General features: G+C 34.9%; 2 protein-coding genes across 2 annotated transcripts in view; one reads left to right on the forward strand and one right to left on the reverse strand.

Annotated features, from left to right (window-relative positions):
- Positions 1 to 752: 752 nt before the first annotated feature.
- Positions 753 to 2,536, reverse strand: LOC149800917 (uncharacterized). The gene is made up of 2 exons (XM_089954980.1): positions 2,239 to 2,536; positions 753 to 2,089 (listed from the first exon to the last, which is right to left on the reverse strand). The coding sequence occupies exons 1-2, from the start codon at positions 2,441 to 2,443 to the stop codon at positions 1,797 to 1,799; spliced, it is 498 nt and encodes a 165-aa protein (XP_089811106.1). The 5' UTR covers positions 2,444 to 2,536; the 3' UTR covers positions 753 to 1,796.
- A 761-nt stretch (positions 2,537 to 3,297) lies between these two features.
- The window catches only part of LOC149800918 (aldehyde dehydrogenase, mitochondrial-like), a 69,592-nt gene continuing 51,808 nt past the window's right edge, over positions 3,298 to 21,081 (forward strand). Inside the window, exons 1-2 of the mRNA XM_089954981.1 lie at positions 3,298 to 3,500; positions 6,574 to 6,678. Of these exons, the coding sequence (XP_089811107.1) occupies positions 3,381 to 3,500; positions 6,574 to 6,678 (225 nt within the window). The 5' untranslated portion in view covers positions 3,298 to 3,380. The remainder of the gene's footprint in view (positions 3,501 to 6,573; positions 6,679 to 21,081) is intronic.

The raw sequence follows: 21,081 nt of genomic DNA on the forward strand, positions 1-21,081 counted from the left end.
ATTGGTGTGTAATGTATAAAACATTATTCTTTTGTGTGAATGCCTGAAAATAAACATATCAATTCAATTATGTTGTAGGGATCATTCATAAACTATTGTATGAATGATCCCTAATGGATGAATGGTCCCTACAACATAATTAAATCCATATGTCTATTTATTTAAAACATAGGTTCTTTTTTGTGAATGCATGAAAACAAATAGACATATCAACCGATAAACAACTGTTATAATGTGTTGCATTGTTTGCAGATGCAAAAATGAAATGCATTTTTGCTAATTTATGAATGATCTCTACAACATAATTTAACTGATATGTCTATTTATTTTCAGGCATTTACACTAAAGAAGCTATGTTTTAAATAAATAGACATACAAATTCAATTATGTTGTAGGGACCATTCATCCATTAGGGATCATTCATACAATAGTTTATGAATGATCCCTACAACATAATTTAACCGATATGTCTATTTATTTTCAGGCATTTACACAAAAGAAGCTATAAAGAATACAAAACTTCTTTAAGCAGCAAACCAAATCCTCTCTGGTTAGTTGCATACTGTCTTCTTTTACAAAGCTGTCAAAGCATCTATCCTTCGAAATACAGCAATATTATCTCAAAAGTAAATGACCAGCCTCATCCTTGGGTAGCAGTGACCAAAGATGCCATCATTAGTTCATCACACTATGACTGTATGGCAGTGTACATTTTTTTTACATTTTCCATCACAAAATATACAAAGCACAGACTTGGTCTATGTTTTAATGATAATTTGATCATTTTCACAGTTTTTTTTATATTTTCAGACATAAAATCAATAAAAAGTTAACAACATACACCAACGTCAGGACATAAACTGATCCTAGTTTTCATTATAGATTAATGTTTTAATTATTCATGTTAGATATTTTGAATTGTGGTCATCATATAGACCATGTACTTTTATCTAGAAAAAATACTGATGGAACAATCAAATAATACTAATCAGGGAAGCAGGCAATACACAAGATGCAATCTTTTCAGTACAGTAAATGTGTTCTGGGTCTAATAATGTCTCAGAAAGTAACAGTCTTACTTTCAAGTTAGCTGAGTCATGTTCCCATGCGATAGCATCATTATTCAAAATTGAAGTAGGGGTCAGAACAAGAACATGCACAGAGGAGCCATGCAAATGGAACAATGATTTTGTGAGGGAAAAAAAGTCCCCTAAGTGTGATGAAATTCTATTGTAACAGCAGTCAAAAAAAAGTAAGGCAATTATTGTCACCAGATCTGTAATCCAGCAAAAGAGGAAGAAAAGATAAGTCTTTTAACAAGCCTCAAAAACTGTGGAAATCCACCATTAGGTCTAAGTTTATTTAAGGAGTTTTGGGACAAGATTGCCAACAAAGCCCAAGTACCACCTAAAATCAGGATTCCATGTTCACCTAGATAACAGACTGTATAACCTCATGCCGATATTGCTGATGTGGAAAGGATCACGAATGAAAAATTGTCTGTAGAAACAACACAGTTTGTAGAGAAATCCACATGAGCACAAACAGCTTCTACGTAGTGGAAGTTCATAAGAGTTGGATAAATAACTGCACATGTTGCTTATGAATGTGCTTGCACAAACAAAGAGAATCCTTCAAGGGCCACAATCCTGAAGATAATCACTCCTGGAAATAGTGTACTGAATATTCTCCCAGTGAACTAACACTGCATGTGTAGGTTTTGAATGATACACACATTATTTCTCTATGACACACAACTTGCCACATACAACTAAGTCTGGACTTTGACTCCACATTTACTGGAGCTTCAGCTGATGCTGTTTCAGTATGTATATGCCATGATCTGCAACTATATTCCGTAAAATCTGTTCGCTGTCATTTATTTCAATACATCTTTTTGGCATAGGTGACAGATATTCTTGTTTAGTTTTTGCCATGAAAACTTTTTTCTGTGACTTTGGAGTCACCTGTCGTTTTTTAGCATTTGAGTAGCGCTCAAGTTTTTTCTCATTACGTTTTGTACTGCTTTCTCTGTGGGGGAAAATGGAGGGGATATGATCAGGGTGGTCTGGATCCTTGTTACTGCAGCCTACAGCACAAAAAAGGGGGAAAAAGATGAGTTAACATTTTTAATGTCGAAACTGATCGCTATTTCAGTGATAGCTTTTGAAATGAGTATATAAAAATATGCAACTTTTATATGGGAAGCTAAATACTTATTTAATAGCTCTACATTACCTGTAATAAAATGATTTCCGCAAAGGTAGACCCATTTTGACTGAGGTTCCCATTTCGATCCATCGGGCTGTAATCTTCGTACTGCTTGTACCCATTTCTTCCATCGCTCAGGTTGTTTTTCTTTATTTGGGAAAATGCTGAACACAAGATTGCGATCCTTTAAGTTATGATTTGTGCACCCCCATGAAACACAACTCTTTGGCATTGTGCTTTCTTTATGATAATGAGCACCACCTATGTCTATCGCTAAATGTTGCTTTATTTTCACCTACCGGAACCAGATCTCTACCGAGATACTTGTAAAACACGAATACCCGGATGTTGAAATTATCAATTGCAGCTCAGGTGGCGCTCTACAGTTTCGTATTTTTCCATAGGGTTAGAATTTTAAAGAATAAGAATTTCCCCGGGTTTTCTCACTTGTTATACTGGTTATTTATATAAAAACGAGCTTGTATATCTTAGGTATTATTCAAAGAACCTTTGATTCCATTAATTTTGGTGTATGCTTGATTGGTGTAATATGGGTTATAGAGTATACAGCTTGGCCTTACTTGAGATTTACATCTTTCAAAAAGTGCTAGCTCCAATTCGACATTTTCACTTCCTAAATTTCAGAGATAAATTGTATTTTAAAAATGAGAGCCGTCAACTTTTTTTTATTTTATACATTTTATATATCTGGCAATTCATTCATTGCACTTTCAAAAGCTAGTAATGTATATTCTCGCAAAATTCATTTTTCTTATTTTAATAGCTGCTAAGGATAGTGTACTTTGAACTAAATTTTTAAGGTTGATTTTTGAGCACAAGGTGGTCCTTTCAGGTAGCGGTGTGCTTAGAGCATGTACAATTTCCGAATGTACAATATCCAAAGAAATGTCAGCCATATTACATCAAAGTAGCATAGAGGTATGCAAACATTCTCTCCATTGTGCTTGCTTTAAATGCAAACAACTTCACCTTACATACGTCATTCTCTCAAAAGTAACTGGTGAGCGCCCCCTCAGCGATTGGCATTCCCCATTGGGTGCCCCGCCCCACATGTCTATAACCATGACCCGGTTTGAACTCGCAGAGGTTCAGTATAAATAGCTGGGGGAAGAACTTGATTTGTCAGGTGGTCCTATAGAATACACAAAATGGCATCTCTTCAGAGAATATTTCGAGCTCGAGAGCTATGGTCTGCACTCCGACAGCAGAAGTCGTGTATGTCATTGGCAGCAGCTCCTGACAGAAAGCCAAAAGTCAAATTTGCAAAGGTAGGTCTATTGTTTTGGACCAACCACAGGGGTCTTACATTTTATCAATAGAACACAACGAATGCTGTGACAGCACGAAATGGCCTTATCAGTACTATAAATACACACTATAAACATATACGTGTATTTCTAGTTTAGATAAGGTTATTTCATATTCTCAAAAATTTTCGTATTTTATTGATAAAACTGCCAATTCATGCGGACCAATACATCTTCCTCATGTTATGAAAACATTTCCTGATAACAAAATCTAGTGTCCTAATTATTGTAAAATTAAATCAGTCAAATTACTTATTTTGCATGCCAGTACAAATTCCAGAAAAATGTCTACAATCCGTATTTTGTTAATTATAATTATTCCGCGGTTAAATTTTAAAAGAGACCGTTAAATATTACTCCTTGTTGTGACTACAAGTTGCTTGAGGCGAGGAATGTAAATTAATTATAATTGGTTGTTGGAAGATTTTTTAATCATTGCCACCATTGTCGCTTTCAGTTATTACCAATAATTACTACACTTATATTTCACTTTAGATGTATGAACCATGCAGTCTGAAAGAAAGATTTTTTTTTTTTTTATATTGTTCCCTTAAGCAGCTTTAGGAAGTGTGGTCCAGCAGGTCAGTGGCATGTCGGGAAAAAATAGAGAATTTGTCGGTGTAGGTCAGGGGCATGCAACTATTTTTTTTTTTTCTTTTACTGGGGACCAAAACTGATAAAATGCTTAAGGCCACATTTTCTTATTACTAATTGTGCATATTATATTGCATATTTTCCAACGGACTGCTTTCATTCCCACAGGCTGCACTTTTTTAAGGATTGGGCAGTAGGTTGGACATGTCCAGTCTAGGTGGTGGTTTAGCTATTGCGTTCTTTGTCAGTCAATCTTGCCAGCCCATCTGTCTGGAAAAGTAAGTCTTTTTCAGCCAGTGTGTCAGCCCATCTGTTTGGGAAAGTATGTCTTTGTCAGTCAGCGTGTCAGCCCATCTTTCAGGAAAAGTATGTCTTTGTCAGTCAGTGTGTCGCCCACCTGTTTGGAAAAGTATGTCTTTGTCAGTGTGTCGCCCATCTTTCAGGAAAAGTATGTCTTTGTCAGTCAGTGTGTCGCCTATCTGTCTGGAAAAGAATGCATACCTGAAGCTCAACTTGAAACCAGTTATAAAATATTTCATTTCTATTTGGTACATGTGCCAATCAATATTTTATATTATTTACATGTTTCAGATTTGTGATATCTTTTATAATTTACATTTTTTAAAACTTATTGTTGACATTTATTTAAAAGGGTTTATTTTCCTAAATGTCATCCATGTTTTACATTTTTTTAAAATTTACCTTACACTGTATAGTCACTGTTGTGAAATCTAATAACAAACAAAATTAATAAGTAGTCATTGAAAATAGCTTTTATTTATTGGTCTGCCCAGCATGTGAAGAATGAAAGAAAACATAAAATTGCAAGTAGGCAAAAATGACTAAATTTGATTAGAGAAAACCCACAAATTGTCTTGAGGAAAAATCAGTATGACATGAGAGGGAAAGATTTTTTTTTAACTTGATGATATAATGATTAATGAAAATAATGAGATTTGTTGGAAACATCATGATTATGTTAACAAGTGCTTATGACATTCCATAATTGAATATAAATGATGACATTTTTCTTTTTATAAACTATTTGACCTTTTTGGGTGAAATCTTGCAGGAAAAGTAAAGTATGTGAAAAGAAGCTTCCAGTTAATATGGTAATTTGTTTTTCAGACAAACTAAATGCAAACAACATGGCAGACTTCGAATGTCCCATTTGACTTTTGAGGATGCATACAGCTGAAAATGTATATGTAAATGACATTCTCCATCAAAAATACAAAATAAAGTATCTCAGCCAAAGAGTTGGTGTTTGCTTGGATCTTGTGAACTAATCAGCGATATTTGATTTCCAACATGAATACCCATACATCTCAAGAACATGTGCAACTAGAATCATGTTGTCTTGCTACTGCTACACAATTTCCTGTTAGCACTACCTTTTGCTATTACTGCTATTGCTGCTGCCCAACAGAAATTTGTTGCTTCTTTATGGTACCAATTATTATACCACTCCAATGGCCTAAGTGGTTTGAGCATCTGCCTTGGATGTGGAAGGTTGTGGGTATGAACCCTGGCCAAGACATACCAAAGACTTATAATAATGGTACTTAAGCAGCTGTTTTGTTTGGTGCCCAGCATTAAGAGGTTAGTGTTAGGACTGGTCAGCATGGTGTCAGGATAATGTGACATGTCTGCAGTATGATGCCCCAGTGCTAGACATCACTGTAAACTAGCACACTGCAGACATCGTAGCAATATGACTGAATTTTAAAAAAAAACTACATTAAAAACTCAAATTAGTCACAACACACACACACACTACCATACCATTTTCTTTAGAAAAATGGATTCGGAGAACAGACCCACGGCATCATCTATTTCTGTGCATGCATAATGTAAATATTGTTCTTATTTAAAGAAAGAGACGTCCCAAAAACTTTATATATATATATATATATATATATATATATATATATATATATATATATATATATATATATAGTACACATCTGTTGTACTCCGCGAGGAACACGACATACTATGTGGTAGCGGTGGGTGGGTGGGTTAGGCAGTGATTTGGTCATAGTGGCTTTGCAGCATATGTATGTATGTATGTATGCCTGCCTTAGTGCTTAACAGCACTGCAACACTAACAATGCTGTATGTTGCCAATTTTAAGTAATGTTCTACCAAAAATGTAGAGAACTGTACCAAGCAATTTTTCAACATAGATGGGGAAAATTAGCCTCTTGATTTGTCAAAAAGGGGTAATTTTCTTAATAATGGAGATAATTGATGAAGAAAGAAACTTGTTTGCAAATATAACGAACAATTTTCATGCATTCTATTTAGTTTTTGGTATGTTTATGAAATAGCATAACCCATATCAAACCAGTAAAAATATATTTAAAATAAAAAGCAAAACTGATTTGATTTTCATTTAATATATTTTATTTCCATTTCTTTAAATTTATCTTTTCAGATTTTCATCAACAATGAATTTGTAAATTCTGTTAGTGGCAAAACTTTTCCGACAATCAACCCATCCACTGGAGAGGTCATCTGTCAAGTGGCTGAAGGTGACAAGGTATGCCATACCATTATATAGACTGTCACTTTTGGACAGACACTGTCTATATTTTGATTGAACCTTATTTTTTGTTCATCTACAGTGCTTGAATGAGGTTGGTCATATTTAATTACAGGTGTGTTGTTTCACAAGGATGAAGATTTAAGTTTTTCTTTATCCATTTAGGAAAAGATGTGAATTTCATGAATAATTATGGATTTTAATGAAATAATAAAGGTAGAACTTAAAATTATGATGAATGAATTTCTCATTTTTGTACTCTTGATTGGTTTTCAGAGAGTTTGTATTAGAAGTCGGCACAAGTCCCATAATTTGGTTTCTTTTTAAAATAGACCCTGATCAGGATTTCCATTACTGTTGTGAAAAAATCTAAATTTTTATATCTTGGGAAGATTTCAGATTTCAGTAAATTGTAACCATTAAACAGAAATTTAGATAAGAATTTAAAAAATCTGGTATTTTACTCCCTGGTTTAGAACAAATTATGCTCTTTAAAATTTATTGGGTATTTTGTAAGTACTACAAATGCTGACTCCTAATGATGGACAGAGTCTTAATCATCAGGATGTAAATAATGCCTTTTATAATGTTACAATTAGCAGCTGAGTAAACAAGACAAATTCAGGGTGCATTTTATTATGTGGTTTTAAGATCAAGTGATATTTCCCATAGTGATTAAGTCACTTAATTTCAAATATTTGTGTTTATAGTCAATTTGTTTGTTTAGAATATGTGAATACACTGCTTGTGTATTGCAGCAAATGCCAGAATTTTTCTATTATAATTTTGTTCATGTGGCAAAAGAAGGCATCCATCAATCAAATAGGTTTCCATTTCTATTTGCTAAGTAAAAACTTTTGTTTGCAAAGTTTATTTTTACTCAAAGAGTGTTTGATTTTCTCTCAAGGTTTTACAATAATAGTCTATTGCAATTTTGCAGTGTTGTTCTTCTAAGGCAGGTTCCATACTTTAGGTTTAAATGTTATTATGAAGTGAATGAAAATTATAGAACCATTCTGTTATGCAGCAGAAATGGCGGCAGACTAAATCAAAGATCCTCAAAGCTCTAGATAGGAATTTAATAAATTGGGTATTTTACACCCAGGTTCAGAACTATTTGCATTTTTTAAATATAAATTTGATGGGGTTTCTGTGAACATTACTAACACAAAACTTATACACTACAAGACTGAGTCTTAATCATCAAGCTCTTGATTGTGCCATCTTGAATGTCAAACAGCTGAGTGACCATGACTAGTTCAGAGCGAATTTGATAATATGCATTGGTAAGACTGCAGTTTTCATAATGATTAAATTATGTATTTCAAACATGCTCAGAACATCTGGAACTGGAACCTTTAAGATGGTACAGTGGTTCCCAACTCACAGGGTGTGAGGACATTCAGGAGGGTTGCACAGGGTCACCAGGATTTTTTTAACTTAAAAACTTAACAGAATGTGGAAATGGGGTTGTGAGGCTCTGAAAAACTATATTGAGGATTACAGCCAGAAAAAGGTCAGGAACCATTGCATCACGTTTGCTCAGCCCCAGTTTGTAAGTTGTGTATAAACTAAGGTATTATTACAAGCCATGGTTTGATGTCTAAACATTACTGCAGGCTAGAGTTAATCTCTTATGCAAGGTTACCATGACCAGAGAGAAGACCCGACATCTTGAATCAGTGCAGGCATTCACTTGCATGACTTCCCTCCTATGTGTTTCAGCTTAGTCCTTAGATCAGAAGAAACCGCGAGGGCTGGGGTGTGTTCTAAATCTGTCCCCACATGGACAGACAGTGAGAAGGACATTGTCTGCTAAGTTTGATTGGATTGGTCAAAGTGACACCAAATCGGAATTGAGATAGAGGGTGTGATAACAGTTTTGATCCAATTTATAACTTCTAATTAGCAAGCAAAAATTTAGTCTTGCCTAGAAAGATTGCTGAGCAATATGAGTAGAATACAAGGACAGGTGGAAAGCTATCTCACACTACTAATCAATGATGCAATAGGCCAGGGGTCGTCAACCTTTTTTACATAGCGTGCCATTTTTTTTCTGGATTAATTACAAAATGAATGAGTGCGTGCCACCAGTAAAAGAGTAACACTGTTAAAATTGAGATTTTTGGCTGTCCTTTGTGTGCCACAAAAAACCTCTTGACGTGCCACCTATGGCACGCATGCCTTAGGTTGCTGACCCCTGCAATAGGCTATCACAAGGTCAAGCAGAAGGAGAGTACTTGGGAAATTTGAAGCATTGAATTTCACTTTCTTGTATATTCAATCATTTAATTGTTCGCATTGCTGACTATGGGCACTGAGCTTTACATCTATCTTTCACTAATTTAACTTCCAACCAGAATTGAGCCTGGATGGGACTTATATAATAATTTAAATAGAATATTGGGAGCACCCCACACCAGCAATAACACACTTACCTCAGTTGCAGCATAACAACCCGTCACATCACACATTAACATGTTGTCTTTTGATTAAATGCAGTATCATACAATACGGTATGAACTGTGTTTACAGCAATATGCTGCCAACTTGGGACTAAATACTTATATTGTTTCAGATTTGAACAATTTTATAAATGTATACATTTATCTTGAGATAACTAGTTCATGCCAGATGACAGGGCTAAGGAAAAGCACTCATCCACTTATCCTGACCCCAGCTGAAAATTGTCAAGGCCATTTCTATCTACTAATCACTGGATCGAGTATTTGCAGACTTGAACATTGAGAATAAATCTGAATGCATTTTCTACCAAGTAGGCACTTTTTTTTAGTAATTTAGGCATCATTTTGATGTGGAGAAAGGTTTCCTTGTCTATGAGCTATCAGACAGCTTTATGAATCATACATCTTAAAAATTAAGACAGAAAATGTCAAAATTTGTGATTTTTCATATAATCAGGCAATTAATTGCCTCAGGTCACCAATATTTTGAAGACTGAAGCTGTATTGATACATTGTCATGCCAAAGTGAAGTTGCCAGCAGATATTTCTATAGCAAGTAATTACTTTTCACAAGAAAAATGAGTATTTTACATTTCTCAATTGAGTTTTTACCAATTTTACACAATGCATGTTACTGTGACATGTTTATAAATTGGATAATTTTGAGACAAGAACAGATTAGTCCAGATATCGTTGGGATAATGAGCTAGAAATGTTTCAGTTCATTTTGCAAATCTGCAATCTTCCTTTTCACAAAACTCATTTGTAGCTCCCTAGAATGGAAGTTTGACCATTTAGTACAAAAATTGGTGGAAATTGAGAGAGTTGGAGGTTTTCTTTCAGTTGCATGTTTCAGACATTTTTCTTGTGAAATGTAACTACATGCTGATTTAAATATATGATGGCATCTTTACGTTGACATGAAAGTGTATTAATAAAACCAGAGTCTTGAAAATATTGGTGATAAGGGCAAGGGCACTAATAACTGACCAGATGAAAATTGAAATTTTGACTTTCTCAGTCTCTAATTTCTGCCTTAAAGGTGTGACACTTCATTGAAAAGGAAAATTATGATGCCTAGTATACTGAAAGGTTTCACTGTAAATGCAAAAACTGCTAAGAAATCAAGGGCTGTATGTGCAACTCGAACTTCTCGAGTTACAAAACCTTGTGTCTTATTATCTGTTTATCTAGAAAGACATGTATTCAAACGTAACATTTGCATGATTTTGACATTTTCCTAAGAAGCTATTGTGTTGAGTATGACAAGGACAGGGATGAGCAACTCTTGTAAATCACTCATCCAGGGACAAGTGCCTATTTTTCTGAGCCTTGAATGACAGTGGGGCCAACCTGATGTTCAGTAAACCTGCCACATTGATCAGAAGAGGCTATGAAATGGTCTGTTGTCTCTAATACACACACACATTCACCTAATTGTCTAGTGGTTCTAAATAAAAATGATGCCACATGTACATCCAGCATGGCCAGCTTGAAAATGTTTTAATCGCTATTCCTCCAGAATGGATGTTTGTATCAGCATGGTCTTTTACATCAGGTGATGTCTACCCAGTAGTTGGTCCCAAAGGCTGTCCAATATGGTTACCACAGCATCTGTCTATTGCCACACTACCTGTCATATTGACATCTTGTTGTCACCAAAGGGTATCTTATGATGTGTACTTGTTGTAAATGAGACTGGTGCTGATCAGATGGCCATCTTATTGTTACTTCTGAATGAATTGCCATATCAATATGTGGTCTTCACTAAAAGACTTTAAGTCCTAAATGAAAATGGCCCTGATTTGATGTCCAGTGTGGCCACAGAGACCAAAAGACCTTATGGGATGATCTCTTGCCAATCATCTGTAACATAGTCATCCTGTGGTCTAATTGGTCCTGAATGAAAATGATACCACTTAAACAACCAATAATGCCACCCAGTTACCATCTTGAAAATCTTATAATTTCTCCAGAATGGGTAGTCATATCTGCATGGGGTTTACTACAAGATTTATTTGGTTTGTCCAAATTGATAATGGGGTCAATTTGATGTCCAAAACAGCAACCACATAACCATAAGAGGTTGTAGGATAATCTGTTTTCTATCATCTGTCACCCATCCATTAGCTTAAGTTCGTTATTGCTACTCATGAACTAATTAGAGGGATTGCCATAAACTTTACAAACACATTCATCTCAAGATGGCCACCACAGTCGACATCTTGAAATTCTTGTCATTTATACTCATCTTGAATGAATGGTCATGTCAGCATGGTTTTTCATTAAAAGACTTCCGATGAGGTCAAGTGTGTCCCAGATTACAGCGGGGGCATATCTTACATCCAATATGTCCACCACAAAGACCAGAGAGCTTATGGCATGAGCTGTTTTGTGTCATTTGCAAAATGCACATTCATCCCATGGTCTAGTTGGTCCTAAATAAAAAGAATGCCACTCAAACATCCAATATGGCCAGTCTGATATCCAATATGGTTGTCACAGCGGTCAATTTGAAAATCTTCTTATTGCTGCACCTTCTGAATCAATGGTGATCTGAATGGGTTTGTCACTATGTTACAACTCTATGGTCTTAAATTAACTGACAGAAAACACCACTCTAGTGGCTAGAGTGTTTGCCTCAGATGCGGGAGGTCATGGGTTTGATCCCCCAGCAGAGTCATACCAAAGACTTACAAAAATGGTACTAACAGCTGCCTCGCTTGGCACTCAGCATTGAGAGGATAGTGTTAGGACTGAACGGCCTGGTGTCCAGATAATGTGACTGGGTGGGACATCATGCTACATGTCTGCGGCATGGTGCCCCAGTGCTAGACATCACTATTAACTGTCACCCTGCAGACGTCATAGTGATATGGCTGAAACTTTTGTTAAAGCTATGCTACAAATCCAAATCACACACACATACACACTGACAGAAAAGAGCAAAAAACCAACAAGTTTTGTAAATTTCAACAGATAATTTATTTCCCTTGAATACAAAGTAAAATTTTGAAAAGGAATTTATATTAATGCATATTGAATTCTGCATGGTCCTACAAGTTTTCAGGGTCAAGCTAGACTTAATTTTTTGGGAGAAGTGACTACTTCTTTTGGACAGAATAGGGAGAAGTGAGAGCTCAACAATGAGATGTGGACGTGAAGCAGTTCTCTTATTTGAATTATGCCCTCTATTTCCAAGTATTCATATTTGCATCTAACATTGGATTTAAGCAAAACTTTATTTTCTAGTAGAATATTTTCTGAGTTATTTTGGCCATATGATTCTAAAAGAGAAAACCAGAAACTACATTGTAACAAATTTTAACTAAATAACCAGGTTACATTATTGTAATTGCAAGTTAGTAAAAATGCTCAATCAATAACCCTTTCTCAATTTTTTTATATTTGTATTTTTAAAAAAAATATACTTTCTAACAGTTCACAATAATGGCACTTTAAAAGATTTCTTATCGTGTTTGAACAACCCCTGTACCATGTACATGACGGCAGATGCACACGTGTCTTCAGATCACTGTTTGATAAAACATTAACTACCTATATCTAACACACTAAAATGCATAAATTTACAGACATAGCTCCTTTATAGTTGGTATATGAACTAAACCCTTCTTTCCAACCAAATCAACACAGCTCTGAGGGCATCTATTTTTTAGAAGGAGGGGTTTTCGTAATATAATAACTTCTTTATATAGCGCCATTACAACAGTCCATGATTGGATTGCAGATTTATGGTTTATTTATTTGTCTATGTACTTGTATTAATTTTAGGCATTGATTAAATATTATCTGCTTCACAGCTTTTTTCCAGTATTTTCGCAAATATGAGTCAAGTCGGCAGACAACTTTGATCTTACAATGCTTTTCTCGAATTCCATAATGTAGCATTGTCCCATATGTTTCTGACCTATATTTTAAAGTTAAATCTTAAATAACATAATACCTAGGTTTTGTTAGCAATGTCTGCCATTGTTTCCCCATTACTGGTACTTTTACAGTTCAAACTAATTTAATGGTCAGTCAGCTATCAAAACACGTGCCTGTGAATGTGCAAGAGTTTGTCAGCATAACTGATATTAAAACTGGGCCTGGTTACTGATGCTTTATGAATACATTTCACTACAACACTAGAACTAACCTGGCTAAGGCAAAGGGGCATCTCAAAAGGTATATTTAGTCAATGTGCCTCTAAAAAAAAATATTGTCATCTCTCCTCCTCCTCATATGGTCATATCATTATGTCTAGTTGGACTGAATGATGCCATCCAGACATTCATCTTGCCTGCCAGATTGGCCATCTTGAAAATCTTGTTACTGTATCACTGTTTCTCCTGATAAATAGTCATATTACTGGCAAAAGACTTAAGTCAGGTTGGTCATACAGAAATTAAAGGCCGTCATCAATCAGGCTTATAATATGACTGCCACAATGGCCATCTTGAAAATCTTCTGACATCTACTTCTAAGTGGCAGTTCATATTGTTAATGTGCATTCACTGAAAGACTTGTTAGGATGTCTGGTTGATGCTTAATAGAAATGGTGCCATTTGGATATTGATTATGGCCACCATGAAATCCATCTTGAAAATCTTGGTATCATTGCTTCTCCAAAATGGAAAGTCACATGAACATGGAATTTGCACCAGAAGACTTTCTTATGATCCTTGTTGATTTTAAATGAAAATGGTGCCATGTTGATCTCAAATATGACATCCTCAGCAGCTAATTGGAAAATGTTCTTATCACTGAAGAAATCAAAGTTCAACACTCCACATTTAAAGTAAGAAATGGTTTCATCTTGAATTTCTGGAAATTTCCTTTGAACCAGTAGAGTGTCAGTCCCTTCAGTGGAATATTGTTTCTAATATTTTGACCCCAAATTTTTGCCTAATAAGGGTCATTTGGGGTTATTATACTTAGTAACTATTGTACAATTTTGGGTAGGGTTTATTACTGGATATATATGACATCAGATTTTCCAAAGGAAAGAAAATACCAGATATATGATATCTAAAATTAAGACCAAGAACAGATGGCAGCATTTACACTAATAAAGGTTGAATGTTACACTTGGTTGATTTGAAAGCCGCATAACAATCAATACCATCTGTAAAACCAAGCAGGATGTTTGCTTTTCATATAGATCAGATTGTACATGTACAAAGATGCCTTCAGTAAACTACCTTGTCTTTTGATTTGTTTTTAAGAGTTGGTATGCAAGTTTCATTAATTCATATTGTCAGTGGAGTTTGGAAAATATAAGTTAGGGATAGTAACAGCACCAGTGTAGATAACTAGTTAGGTCTGCCCATTTATGGCCAGTGTGTGTCCATTTGATGCGTTTTATCCCAAAGTCAGTGTCTTCTTTGTCATAAAATTGTAATAAAACTGTACACTGGTGTCAGATGATAAGACTTTTTCACATACCGGATATAATTAAACCCTTAGAACTAGAAATTATTTTTGTGATTGCTGTGATCTTAAAACAAATTTTTAAATTAGGCAAAGAAAAGCCAAAAACATTGGCTGCATCATATTGAAGTACTGAAGGATTTCTTCCAGACCTACTTTACTAGCAGTATTCAGTTTAGAACAAAATTTAGGTTTAAATATATCCAGAATCAGTTTTAAAATATTAAATTTGAGGTTTGTGTTTTGATCACTTCATATTTTAAATTCTGCATTAGTTTCAAAGTTTGTTAAGCAGTAGAAGAAGGCTTTTCTCTCTCCCCTACCCCATGACTTGCCTACAATTTGTTATAAGAATTTTACATGGGTTATTTTCATATTTTATTTTATACACCTTTTATAATATTTATTGTAGCTTTTATTTTGTACTTCATTTTATTACTTCATTTTGCTTTTATCTTGTACTTCATTTTATTACTTAAATTTTATCTTCTATCTTCATTTTTTTACTTCTTAGCTTGTACTTCATTTCGTTACCGTATTTTATTTGGACAGTGTTATAGTGCAGGTCATCGTTTTAAAATTTTTAAACATTTAGGGTTTTCTTGTCATCACATAGCCACTGTTATACAGAATTAGTGCTGCATTAATAATACATACCTTTGTTTGCCCCACTAGGTGCCTCGGGTAGAATTACCACTTGAGTATATAAATCTACTTTATCATTCACTACTCAAGAACTTGACGGGGCCCCGAGTGGCCGAGTGGTCTGAAGCACTCTTCGTTACGGATCACTGCCATCTCACCTCTGTCTGCGGCGGTTCAAGTCTAAGATTCAGCCAATGTGGGTATGTGAGAAAGCTTGCCAGTAGCTTCTCGTGGGTCGGTGGTTCTTTCCGGTGTTTTCTCTGGTTCTTCCTCCACCATTAATACTGGCCGCCATGTATAGCCTATCATGTGCCGCAAAATGGCGTTAAACCCCACAAAAACAGCAACAAGAACTTGACTGTTTATTTAATTCACTTGACAATAAACTTTTGTCAAACACATGCTAATGACAAATTTCCTGTTCATATTGAAAAAAGAAAGAAAATGACATACATTTTTTTGGAATAAGTTAGTTGTAGTAAGTTCAACCTTGTCCATTTTAATTTTTTCTACCAAGATGTCACTCAGAGTCACAGGAGGCTGAGTGGTCTTAGGTTTTTGCCTTTACAGATCACTTTCAGGTCTTGCCTCTGTCCATGTGAGTCTAAACTTGACCCATGTAGGTATGTGGGAAAACTTGCCTATAGCTTCCCATGGGTCAGTTGTTCTTAGAGGGCTCTTTTTATACCAAAATGTTCAGGTTGCCATATATAGCCTATTGTGTATTGAAAAATGACCTTAAACCCCACAAAACCAACCAATCCCGATGGCCATCATCCACCAAGTGTAAAAAAGATGCCCTTAATGGAGTTGGATGAACAGAAGTTATCAGTTTTCCATCCACCTATCCACCAACATTCTTCAGGGAATTGATAACATCCATAATGGACTGTAGTGTCCTTGATGGACTTCACTTGATACAAGCGGACATAATAATAATAATAATAATAATAATAATAATAATAATTAATAATAATAACAATAATAATAATAATAACAATAATAGCTTTATTTAAAATTAGTTGCATGGAACTAGTCCTTGTGGCTCTCCATTTATATGCATTCAGAGTACATGTACATAGACACACACACACACACATAATAAACTACATTTATGTATGGACATAATAAACAAAAAATTTGAATGAATATGCTCCAGCTAGGCACATTGCTTTCAAAAATAGTGAGGCAACAAAATGGAAAGTTAGTGAATTGATACTTTAAGTTTTGTATTTTTTGTCAAAACATAAGTTCCACTTTTCATCCATTGAATTAGAATATGATTATATGCATTTATATTACTTTCTCCAATTTCCTTTGGGATTCTTTTCCAAATTAGCGATCCTGAATATTGAAAACTTTTTTAAAGAGTTCTTTATCTGTTTTTGGGATGGAAAGTTAGTTAGCTGAAATTGATCTTAAATTGGGAGTGTTGCCTTGTTTTCTAGCATGAAATAGTTCATTGACATATAATGGGGCCACATTGTCTGAAAATTTGTGTGCATGTCTAATCTTTCTCAAAAATATTTTGTTCCTTACTTTTTAACATTTAATTATCATTCATTCATTTAGGATATTTTCAGCATGTTAAAAGATGAATCACAGCTGGCCGCATGTTTGCTGGCCAAGGTTCTGATAACCCTATTGTCGCCTTGGTGGATGGAATAGCTATATTGGTGCTTTTGTTCTAGCGACATCTATTGGATTTCATGTGTTGCCTTCCTTGGTATATTATGCCAACTAATCATTAGCGTGGTGCGTTGTACAGCCGCTGAAAATGGTGGTTGCAATTGACCTAAAAAGGATACTTTGTAAGTTTAACATTATAAATATTACTGTGTACCAGAGGGAAACCATTACAGGTGTTTTCAAGTGAAAGGTATTTGTGCAAACATGGACCAGCACTGGAACATTGCTTATTTATCAGTCCATTCAAGTTGTGAGCTCCCTTGTCTTGATCACGTAGGGACAGAGTTCAAATTAATTTTGATTGGATGCAGTGGCTTGCTACCACATTCAATGAAATTCACAGACCTGAAGCTCAGAAATATCTGCTCAATATGCCAAGGTGTAGATAGGGTTTTTGGAACCTTGGCTAGTGAAGATGCAGCTGGCTGTTGATCTAGTTCCATGCTTGTACATATTCTTGGATTGATGTAAATGTGTTAGTCAGTTATAAATATCTAGTTGACACCCTCTGTCTTCTGTACAGATTAGCATGTAAATTTATATCAGTAAAGTTATGAGTTGTGTTTATTCTTGTAATATTAATGTGCATAAAACGAGTTATGTTCCAGAGTATCCAGTAGGGTTAAAAGATCGGAATTCAAAATTCCCCTTGGTGTCAGAACTGGGGGTCAGACTGAGGAAAAAAGAAGTTTTGATATCAAAACTGGGGGTCATAATAAATGTGGGTCTCTGAAGCACAAATGAGAGTAAAGGGAAACATTGGATGTTCTGTGAAATTTGTACTATCCAGTCACAGTAGGACATAAATGTTGAAAATCAACTGCAGGAGTCAACTGTATAATGTGTTGTAATGTGTCCAGCTTAATTCACACTTAGGCTTTGAAGCTTGCAGGTTATTAAAATAGGAATGTCTTAAATTTTTATTTTGAAATAATAAATGTGACAAAGACGATCAATATATTTACATGGTTCATTGATAATGCCAACAAAGAATTGGTATTTATTCATGAGTCGATGCACTGAAGAACATTATAATGATGTGCCTGTATTCCTTTTTCAGTAATGTGCAATTAATTATATGGTATATGAGTACTGTGCCTTAACCAATTTGCCCTAGATGAACTGGCCATATATAGGCTTGATGTGGGTACTACTGTATATACTCCCATACTGACCGGGCCTACTGTGACTGTTCATCATCTACAACATAACCTAGACAAATCACTTGGAAACCATTCTGAAATTATTTGATGCAAATTTGACAATTAATTTATGTAAAAATGAGTTTTGCTATGCTTGTGTTACATTATTAGGACATCCTGTTGGACATGGTCAAGTTAAACCAGGTCCCTTAGAAGTTAAGGTGAAAGCTATCTGTGAATTCCTAGTGCCTGTCAGCAGATAGCTGCTGATGTGGTCTTTGGGTACATGTATATTATCAAAAAAATTCTATTCTTTTTCTCATAATTATTGAATCCCTGATCAATCATTTGAATAAGAAAAGCAAGTTTCATTGTTCTGACAAGTATCAAAAAGCTTTTGTTACATTAGATGTCATACATAAAAGTGCACCAGACCTTTCGGGTTCTGGTTTCAGTCAGTCATTTAAAATGTCTGTTGATGCAGATGATGAAGGGGTTTGTAAAGTATTGACTCAAGAATGCAAGAAGTGTGCATCATCCAGTATTATTTTTCTATAATAAAAAAACGAAACAAGCATCAGAGAAAAATTATTCCACAATCAGGAAGGAATATTTGGCTTTGATATTGACTTTATAACACTTTGAAAAGAGTATTGGTTTGCTCCACCTCCAGTTATTGTAATCAGTGATCACAACCTCTCTTTCCTTCTTTAACAAAATGAAAAACAAATCAAAGATTGTTAAGGTAGAGTTTGTTGCTGGAATACATTGTAAGGCATATCAAGGGAGACAATCTAGTTGAAGATGCACATTCACATGAATAGAAGTACCATATTGTTTAATGTATATTTTGTCTTTCAAATGACAGCTATGTAATTTGAATTATTATAGTATCATATGTATATTTTATTAATATGTAAAAGAAAGTTTTATTGTACAAATCTGTATTTTTCTTAGGAGGGGAGGTGTTCTATATATTTAAGTTGTATTGAGTGATTGATTTTTTGATGTCAACATATTACATTGCTAATTTTTATCTATGACTGTAGATTATATATTAAGATTATCTTTTTATGTAAACATGTTTACTTGGAATTGAGTCTAGGGCATTTGTTTTCCCCTTGGGAATTCCTCATGTTTATCATGTTCTTTACTAAATGTTTAGTAATAGACCTGATCTTATTGACAACTTAGAACATTTTAGGTATGAACTATTGTCCCTCATCCTAGTCCTCTTATTGTGTCTTATATTAAGTCTGCTGATATTATAGTTAATCTTTTCTATGTTAACATCTGAAGTGGAATCTGTCTTTCTTTTGTTTTCAGTTTAAATTTGATAGGATTTATTTCAATTATTCATTGGAATTACAAATTGATCATTAATGCTTTTAAACTAAGTCACTATTTGGGGATTTTTATGAATTCATTTGGAGACATTTTGGATTATATCATAATGATACATTAAAACTTTTAGCACACCAACACTATTCCAGGCATATTGGTGCACAAGCATATTCATTTGGACCACCACTGGAATCCACTTGGAATACTCTTTACTTTTGGACTTGTGATGAAACTTTTAGGACAGTTTGGGTTTATTTCACAGTACTGTATGCTGTTATTTAAATTTTCATTTTATATTCCATGGAGATAAATTAGTTGTTTGAATTTTACTAAACTTGCTGGTTTTCTCTCTTTTCCAATATAGCCACCATGGAGACCAAAAGAGCTTATGGGATGTTCTGTTGTCCAACGTTTGTCATCCATCTGTCTGTTAGCTTAAGTTTGTTATCACTACTCCTAATGAACTAATTGGAGGGATTGACATGAAACTTGACAAACACGTTCATCCAAAGTGGCCAACAGAGTTACCAGCTCGTAAATCTTTTCATTGATACTCCTCTTGAATGAATGGTCACATCAGAATAGGTTTTCATTAAAAGATTTCCTATGATATCTAGTCTGTATCAAATGACAGTGGGACTGATCTGATGTCCAATATGTCCACCACAAATGCCAGAAGAGCTTATGGGATAATGATGTGTTGTCTATCATCTGTAACACATTCATCTCATGGTCTAATTGGTCTTGTATGAAAATGGTGCCACTTGGACAGCCAGTATGGCCAGTCTGATGTATCCATTCTGATGTACAATATGGCTATATTAGTGGCCATCTTAAAAATCTTGTTGTTGCTGCTTCTCCTGAATAGATGGTCATGTCAACTAGATTTTCACTAAAAGACGTCCTGTCTTGTTGAGGTGGTCTAAAAGGAAATGATATCGATTTGGTTGACATTGTGGACTTAACAGTTGACATCTTAAAAATATTGTTATATATCTTGATGAATGGATAGTCATATCAGCATGGGGATTTTACCAAACAATTTTTGATGTCTAGTTGGTCTTAATGGTGACATTCAGACATTCATGCTGTCACTATTTCTTCTGAATAAATGGTCATACATATTACTGGTTGCAGGGAGGGAAGCCAGGGCAAGTGGTCTAAAACACTTGCCATTACCGATTACTGCCATCTCACCTCAGTCTGCATTGCTTTGAGTCTCCAGTTTGGCCACTGTGGGTATGTGAGAAAGCTGCTAGTAGCTCCCATGGGTCAGTTGTTCTTGTTGTGGTTTTTCCAGAGTTTTTCCACCACCATTAATAGCCTGTCATGTGCTTGAAATGGCATGAAACCCAATACAACAACTGTCTATTAATGGCCAGTGTGTATCCACTTGATGTGTATTATCCCAAAAGTCAACATCATCTTGGTCATAAAATCATAATAAAACTGTGCACTGCTGTCATGTGACAAGGCTTTTTCACATAAGATAAAAAGCTCATATTGAATGTACGTGCAGCCACACTTGTCTGTTAGAAACAAATTATTTTTCATTTTGTGGTTGATGTGGTCCTAGGAATTTTTTTTAAAATTGGACAAGGGAAAACCAGAAATGTTGCCCGAAATCTCAGACTGATGGATTTGTTGATATTTCTTTCCAGACCAAGCCAGTAATACACTTA

This window comes from Sinohyriopsis cumingii, chromosome 4, assembly GCF_028554795.1.
Source record: "Sinohyriopsis cumingii isolate HCF-2022 chromosome 4, ASM2855479v2, whole genome shotgun sequence".
Taxonomy (NCBI): domain Eukaryota; kingdom Metazoa; phylum Mollusca; class Bivalvia; order Unionida; family Unionidae; genus Sinohyriopsis; species Sinohyriopsis cumingii.

What these genes read in the sequence shown, in the direction of transcription:
- LOC149800917 (XM_089954980.1), bottom strand. Translation starts at nt 2,443, where the DNA reads ATGCCAAAGAGTTGTGTTTCATGGGGGTGCACAAATCATAACTTAAAG. An exon ending in CGGAAATCATTTTATTACAG is followed by an intron (nt 2,090 to 2,238) that starts GTAATGTAGAGC and finishes TTTGTGCTGTAG; the next exon opens with GCTGCAGTAACAAGGATCCA.